Below are 8526 nucleotides of genomic sequence, written 5' to 3'. Positions count from 1 at the left end.
GAGGACATTTCTTAACCTCCAAACGTAGTGCGTATTAGGTTTTTCATCAATCCTGTGCCGAGAGAAGGGATTTTTATCCTGTGAAACGACAGTTCCTACTTTCGGCGCAGTATGATGAAAAATAGTACACGCACCACGTTCGGAGGAGAAGAAATGTTCTAGATTTTACGTTATCCGTTTATTCACGTGAAATCTGCAACATTCTTAACCTCGCTCACTAGGTGCATAATATACTATATATTTCTGCATACCCTCGCCGAAAGGGCTGATTATCTGTTTTGGAGCAGGTCAGATATAAAGCACTTTCGGCAGGGTATGCAGAAAAAATTTTTTTTGGCCTAGTCTGGATTTTCATCAAATAGAAGTAGTTTTCATCTAGTTTGCTGACATTACTACTCTGGGCACTTTGCACTTGGGAGAAGGAAGGGAAGAGAAATGGGAGCCTCCCATTTCTGGGAGAGGGGTAGGGGTATATATATATAAAATTAAAACGGATGATATCAATTTTGTGTTATTTATAGTTTATTAAATTATTTGGTGATATAATTCATTTGAAAACAGGTTTATTTGATACCTGTAAGCGGATGTCAAGAAATATTTCTCTTTCAGATGAAGGTATTTCCAAAATTAGTTGTCTACACGAATATTCTAAAAGACTACAAATCATCTGTAATAAAAAAATAGATTTAGACTAGTCTTTCAAATATTCACAGCATAATCTTGTTAAAATTTAACCCCAGCGGCAATTTGAAAACGTAACTAACTGTAAGAAAAAGTTAACATGAGTAATAATATGCCGTAACCCGCAAGAAAATGTAAGAAAATGTAGGAAACTGTACTATTCTTAGGATTTCGAACGTTTCTTACATTTTATTATGTTATGTTACGTTTTCTTACATTTTCTTTACGTTTTGATATGATTTATCACATATACTATTACACTAATAATTTTTCATAATAATTACTTAATTTTTTTTCATGTAAGGTAAATTTAAGGTAAAAGTTATGAATTATAACAAAATATAAAAAGGTATAATAAACTGCAAAAAACAGTAAGCTGTTATAAAATATTACAGATGTCACTACCTTACAGTTTCTTAGAGTTTACTACCGTTGATTTTCCACGAGATTCAAGTATCTTTTTAGAATTATAATAAAATGTAACAAGTCGTAAGATAATGTGTTGGGTTGTAGTAGACTATAATCAAACATAACAAAACATAACAAACTGTACCTGTGGTCCGAAATCCAACCAAACTTTACATTACTTCACAGAAAGTTACGGTTTGCTACGTTTTGTTACATCAATTTTTTCCGTTGGGGTTGGAATACATATTATTTTAAGTTGATTTATTGGCTTATTGTTTTCAAAGCTTGACAATATAATTAACAATGTGTGTAAAATGGATCTGATTTCTTTTCAATTTCTTCAAGGTGTTTTTTATTATAATTTGAAAGTAGCATGTCTTTAGGACATTTCACTTTTGGTGGTATCAATGCTGCTGCAGCATATCTGTTCTCAGCATTCAAAAAATTAAATGTTGAACATGCTTGATGGACTGGTAATATTTCTGCAGGAATTTGATATTTTTTAAAAATTAACTGTAAATTTTGTAAAAATTCAGAAGTACGTGGATAGTCATCATCTAAACCAACAACACAAATATCAAGCTTCGGTTCAAGATGAAAGAGGAGTGAAAATGATTTTTCATTCATATCAGATGATCTTGCTATATTCCAACTTAACATAGTTTTTGGAAAAATAATCATTGGTCCAATTGTTTTAATTCCGTTGTTTAAAATAAATCCATACTAAAAAATATTACTTTGAGAAAAAGTTGTCATTTGAAAGATCACTGTAACTTAATAGGTTAAAATAGTGACAACGAATATAAATGCTTCTTGAAGCACACCCTAGTGTTCAAAACTTGAGAAACAATTTGTTAACAAGTTGCTCGTTCATATATATACTAAGGCAGCATTGTAGTACTGTTAACCAAGCTTAAAGAAGCATGTAAGTATTGCATAGACAGCATTTAATGTTCCCCAATGGTTGAGGATTTCTCTCACTACCTGGGTGACTGCTTCTATTAGCGTCTATAAACGTTGATAACAATCTGATTTTATTTACAAATACCTCACTGACATTGTCTATCATCAGACCGTAATCAAAATTTTTGTTCAAAATTGTAACGGTTGTTTTCCCATCTGATTCGTATGAACAAGTTGAACGAACATATAAATTTCTACCAAAATAATGCTTGTAAGTTTAACAATTTCATTGTGCTCTATAACAAAATTCTGTATACCTTTTTAACACGTTAATAGGAAACGCGAATAATGTCTGAAGTACAGACTGCATTTTCTTAGGAGTATTTATGACATTCGTCTACTTCAGAAGTGTAACTTTCCACACGATGGGGGAGATTTGTGTCGTCTAATGTACACTGCTATTAAGACGTCTGAAACTAAGGGCCTATACAGCAAGATTGCCATAACGCACAGCGTATCTAAATATTGTTATGACCTGGTCCTTACCGCCTTACCCTTAGGCGCAGAGCCGGGCAGAGTGCAGACTGGCAGAGCACGAAGTTGTTGATGGCCGAAGGCCGAAGGCGTTGTTCGTCCAGCAGATGGCGCTGTTAGGGTGGGTTCGTTACCTGGTTAAGCATAAAAGTGATAGTTCACGGTCAGGAAAGTATCTGCTGCACTGGAGGTTGGTCTCTCCGTGCTTGTAAGCACTTGGTACTCGGGGCAGTTGTTAGGTCCCTTGATGGAAAGCAATTTTCCAAGAATTCATGCAAATAATGTCCAGGTTATCAACCTCAGCGTTGGGTTAGGCGGATTCAGTATCGGAACTTTTTCCCTAGATCGTATATATAGCTATACGATCTAGGGAGAATGTTCCGTCGAGCAGACAGCACAGCAGTAAAGGGGCATTGCCGAAGACACGCGGAAATTAAAAATTGTAATATTGTAATACAAGTGCCTATCACCCAATGACCCGGGGCGCTGACTGGCCACTCTATTAAATAATAAAGTATTGATTATTAACACAAGCACCTATCACCCAATGACCCGGGGCGCTAACTGGCCTCTCTATTAAAGAGTAAAGTATTAATTATTAACACAAGCGCCTATCACCCGATGACCAGGGGCACTTACTGGTCACTTTATTAAACGATGTATATTATTAATTAATAGCACAACGGTTATCAGGTGATAGGTGCTTGTGCTGTTAATTAATATTGTATTATTTAATAGAGAAGGCCAGTAAGCGCCCTGGGTCATCGGGTAACAGGCGCTTGTGCTATAAATTAATAATATATATCGTTTAATAAAGCGACCAGTAAGCGCCCCGGGTCACTTAGTGATAGGCCGTTGGGTTATTAATTAACCTTTTATTAATTTATACAGTGGAAAGTAAGTACCCTGGGTCATTGGGTGACAGGCGCTTGTGCTATTAATTAATAAATTATTATTTCATAAAGTGGCCAGTAAGCACCCCGGGTCATCGGGTGATAGGCGCTTGTGTAATAATTAATACTTTATTTTTTAATAGAGAGGCCAGTTAGCGACCCGGATCATTGGGTGATAGGCGCTTGTGTTATAATATTACAATTTTTAATTTCCGCGAGTCTTTGGCAATGTCTCTTCACTGCTGTGCTGTCTGCTCGACGGAACATTCTCCCCAGATCGTGTAGCTATATATACGATCTAGGGAAAAAGTTCCGATATTGAATCCGCCTAACCAAACGCTGATCAACCTGGGCCTGGAAACCCGTTTTTGATTTTCTGACTACCCTGGCTAAGCGTAGAACGTATACACAGGTGCACGTGCCTTTAAGTTTGTAGAAGAGCGCCAAAGTAAGCGTCGCAAGCTCTGCAGCAGTTTGGCATCGATGGAACTTAAAGTTCGACTATCTGCCTGCCTCCTGGTGTCCGTCCCTTTTATACGCTTCTCTGGGTCTGGTGATGTGGATCTCGCGTGTTGGCTCTGCAGACTGTATAGGTCCTGGGGACTATGCGTCAGCTTGCAAGCTTGCGTGATTGCTTTGAGGTGCAGGCCACACCTTGTTGACCTGGATATGCTGAGTGTAAAGCTGAATTAACCTGCATGCAGGTTTTAGGGATAAGGGTATGGCGGAGGGAATGCGAATGATACAGAGTTTGTGCGAGAGCTTGCGGCCTTTTAGAAGGAACGTGCAGGAATCAGGGTTGAGAAATCTATGTATACATGTATGCTTGGGTCGATGTCGACATATACTATGTATACTTTAGATATATTTCGTCGTTCGCTCAAGTCGTCTTGTTTATACTGACAAAAAGATGTTTTGTTCAACTGGTTGACAATTTTAAGTCAATCGCATCTGTAAAGCTGCCTCATTTGTGCAAGTGAGTATTAATTAAAGCCTGAGGATAATTCCAATAGTTATTTGAAGTGTGTCTGAAAATGTCATTAGATGGCATTTATTTACATACACAATTGTTTGTAAAACTGGTGTTACACACTGCAAAAGTGTAGTTGACTCTTTGATTTGTGTGATTTCTTGCACTTGTGAAAATCATTTTTACTCCTAGCTATATTCTCCTGCTTGCAAAAAATTTACATTGTAATAGTAGGTTTAGGGTTATGTTTTGAAAAGCTGACCATTAGTTTTTCTTCATCAAACAATATAATAGTGACTTTGACAGCTTTTCTTTGGTAAATATTTTACAGCAGTAGATTTTGTGATTGCTGATGCCACTGCAGTGAACTGGGTGTGTATTTCATTACTGTGCAGATTATCAGTAATGCGCAGTCATACATGTGGATAGTTTGAATAACTCTATTTCCTACATGACGTTGTTAAGATAGTTTAATATTTACAGCTATTGTGTTTTTTTTGTCAATAACATTTTGTTTATCAGGTATACACTGTACTGCATGAGTAGAAGTATTTTAAGAGTAGTGGCATCAGACACCAGTGTTGACTGCAATGATTGTGTTTTATTTTTAAATGTCATCTAATGCTATGTAATTGTCTAGCATTTTATAAAGCTATATTTATTTTGTAGTCATGCCAAACAGATTGCATGGACACTGGGATGGTTTCGAGAGACTTGAAGTCGATGGGAAAGCCAAGGCTAAGTGTGACAAGTGTTGCAAGTGTTTTGCAAATACATCGTCGGAATTTCTGATCAGACATAAGTATGTATAAATTTGTTTATCATTGCATGTTGAAGACTCGTTTTAATCCAATATCTTATACAATTCCATGTATGTATTCTTAGAATTATTTGTGGTCCAGTAAAATCGAAACGTATCTCCGATACTAGTCCAAGTACAAACACACCTAGTCGATCACCTACTATTGAACAAAACTTGACATCAATTGATCTTGAAGATGAAGATGAAAGTATATGTTCACCACCCAAAATTACGAGAGTTTGTAAGACTGTGAGTATTCAAATATGTTATCTATAAATCAAGTTTTTCCATCCAATTATTGCCATTTAATAATTCATTCAGGTAATATTCTAGAGAATCAAGTAGTAATAGAGTCTTAATAGATTACTTTTTAGATTAAGTCAGGCTAAAAAATAGCAAACTCACCACAAGAAAAAGTAAAAACTTCCTGGATTGCATGTTTGACAGTTTGGCAGCTAGTATACATTCAATCTGAGACATTCTTTAGTTTTTTGCTCTAGGTGCATAATATATATACTATTGAATACGAAAATTTAGATCACTGTAGGTAATGGCGTGAATTCATAAACAATTTTCAATATACCATTTCCGGATTTCTCAAATCTTATAACAACAAATTGTATTTTTATGTATGAAATTACTTTTCACTAATGCATATTTAGTGTCCACGTAATTAAAAATGAATATACACATCTACCTCACTTCATTTTGTTATTATTAGTATAACATTTGATATTATAATGCTTTGCAGTTCTTTAAATAGTCCAAGTAGGTATTCGATGAAAGTGGTTGGTGGGAATGCAAATGAATTTGATGTAATTATGACTAATTTCTATGTATTCACAAACTATAGCAACAAATAATGTTATCAGATGGCACTATGACAAAAACAGTTCTTGCAATAGTGGCATGACTTCCATGTGCATTATCATTCAAAAGAAGCTTTGTGATGATCGATTTTAAATTTTCATTAGTTTCAAGTTATACATTATTTACATGTTTCATGACGTGAAAAAGACGAAAAATCTTTTTTTTTTAAGACGGCTGTGTGTGGGGGGTGTAAGTGTGTGCATGGGTGTGTCTGTAAGTATGTGTGTAATGACTCATATCTTTTAATCCACGTAACAGGTCTTGAGGATTTCAACCTTATTTTATATATTTCGGTGATCTAGTGAGGACTCGATTATATCGAACTTCCTGACTGAATCTTTTTTCATTGAGATTGTTTTTTTTTTGCTTATATCTTTGACCAAGACGATCGATTTGTGTAATTCGAATTTTTTTACTTGCTTTTCGCTCTGATTAAAATTCTATGAAAAAAGTCGTAATGTTCCGTAAAATTGATTTTTTTAAGTTGATTTTCGTTAAAAAAAATTTTTTACTGCATCTCTGATTTCATCTTTTGTTCTGTTGACTAATTAACATGATTCACAGTTCTATTTTTTTTGTTTTTACTCTTTGACAAGGATTTAACGAACATTATCAAATTTTTCTGGAGAATGTTATTTAGATTTGTTTAAATACGTTTTTTTATATCCGCGCGCTCGTGATATGCTGTTTTCTACTTTATTTGAGTTACATTATGAAGCCAATGACTTACGTGGTGTTTTATCATTGGGTTTCACAATAAACGCTCTTTTTCCCGTGTATTAAAAGAAATTAACGCACTCGCCTCTTTCTGTGTTTCCTTTTGTTCGTGGCGTTTTTATAATGTTCACTGTTTTTTAATGAAGTAAATTCTTGTGTTTATTTTAAAAAAAATTTTGAATTCTTAAATATTATAATTTTGTCATTCATATTACACTAATTAAATTTTTGGAAATAACATTTTTTGAAAACATAGGCAACAATTTATTTATATACTTTTTTCCGAATTATTGTTAGGATAGTTCTCTTTATAATTAAAAAAATAATGACTGTTATTAGTAATGCTTGAAAACGTACGAATATTACTCCATAATTTTCAACTTTTGAAATGACAAAAAAACATAGAACACAATTAATTAATACTGTGTAGAATGAGAAAGCGTTGTGGCAATAAATTGGCAGTGTCTTATTGTTGCAAAAAAATTAATGTAAGAATATATTCAACCCCTACGATTAATCTAATCGCAAATATGCCTATAATAAATGAAAGTTAAAGTTTGCACAACAGTTGGCTTAAGACACGTTTAGGTCTTGAAAAAAATTCACTGGAATGCTGCAGGTCTCCATACTCAGAGCGAATAAATCGTAGAATCGATTAGCACTGTAACTACTTAAAGGTCCCGAGGTCAACCATCCATTTATAAAGTTAAAAATGAAAATGTAAACAAAAAATCCCGTGGCGGCGTGGCATAAGACCGTTTGACGACATTGCTTCTAGAATTATTTTTGTTAAGTATTTTGACTTGAGATTTTGTACAAATGTTTTCAAAACGTAATGGAGTAATGCTATTAGTAAAAAATTAGGAATTTTGACAATTTCTAACAGTCTTTTCTTAATTTAACTTGTTCTCTCTTGATATTTTGAGGTTATTATTTTTTTCTGGTTATACGATGTGTTTCAGATTTTTATAAAAATTGTAAGAAACTGTATCACCTTAAGGATATTTCTCATAATTTTTTGTGACAAGTAATAAACACTCGCGTGAATTCTAGCAAGTTGAGTACAACCTTTCGCAGCGCATGGCTTATACGCCCATAGGGTGAAGTATGTACCTAGTTACCGCGGGCTGAAACGTAAACCAAGCCTCAAGCTTGAATTTAAATTTTTTAATCTTCAAAAAATAAATTAACGATTTTTTTAGTCGATAGTAGGTACCTTCAGGTACTTGAAAAAATGTTTCTTAATGTTTCAAATACACAAATAATTTTGTAAAACGAATTCAGAATATGAAAGTCATATGCATCAATTACCGTGGGGCTTGATCTAGTAACCGCGACTTCATGACCCAATTACCGCGGCTAAAATACTTAGATAAAATAAAAGAATAGTATGACTGTAAAATGGGAATGTAAGTCACGTAATAGTATTTCCAATGAAACAAACAATTGAAACTTAGGAAAATTGATAGGTAGGTAATCAAAAAACTGTTATGCATGTATTAAATTTCTTAAGTGATCATTAACCAGACAAAATACGTTCTTACTTTGCGCCCTTAAGGAGAAAAATAGGATACGCGACTCGGGTGGAGGCCTTCCCGCCCTTGAGCGCACTTTCCGCCCTTCAAGTACTTTCGGCCCTCGGGCGGAAATTGCGCCCGCGGGCGGGAAGAAGCACTTTCCGCCCTAGTGGCGTAATATACTATTTTACCGTTCATTATTACGGCAGCATTAACAGGAAGCATTAAGAT

General features: G+C 34.6%; 1 protein-coding gene across 1 annotated transcript; it reads right to left on the bottom strand.

The window, feature by feature from the left end:
• Positions 1-519: 519 nt before the first annotated feature.
• Positions 520-2510, bottom strand: LOC106644282 (NADH dehydrogenase [ubiquinone] 1 alpha subcomplex assembly factor 3). The gene is made up of 3 exons (XM_014359714.2): positions 2310-2510; positions 2138-2246; positions 520-1812 (listed from the first exon to the last, which is right to left on the bottom strand). The coding sequence occupies exons 1-3, from the start codon at positions 2360-2362 to the stop codon at positions 1387-1389; spliced, it is 588 nt and encodes a 195-aa protein (XP_014215200.2). The 5' UTR covers positions 2363-2510; the 3' UTR covers positions 520-1386.
• Between the last annotated feature and the right edge of the window lie 6016 nt (positions 2511-8526).

The sequence above is a fragment of the Copidosoma floridanum genome, unplaced genomic scaffold (assembly GCF_036245765.1).
Source record: "Copidosoma floridanum isolate Cflo_tuat_1 unplaced genomic scaffold, Cflo_Japanese_pri ptg000020l, whole genome shotgun sequence".
Taxonomy (NCBI): domain Eukaryota; kingdom Metazoa; phylum Arthropoda; class Insecta; order Hymenoptera; family Encyrtidae; genus Copidosoma; species Copidosoma floridanum.
This window is presented reverse-complemented; position numbering and strand designations above follow the sequence as displayed.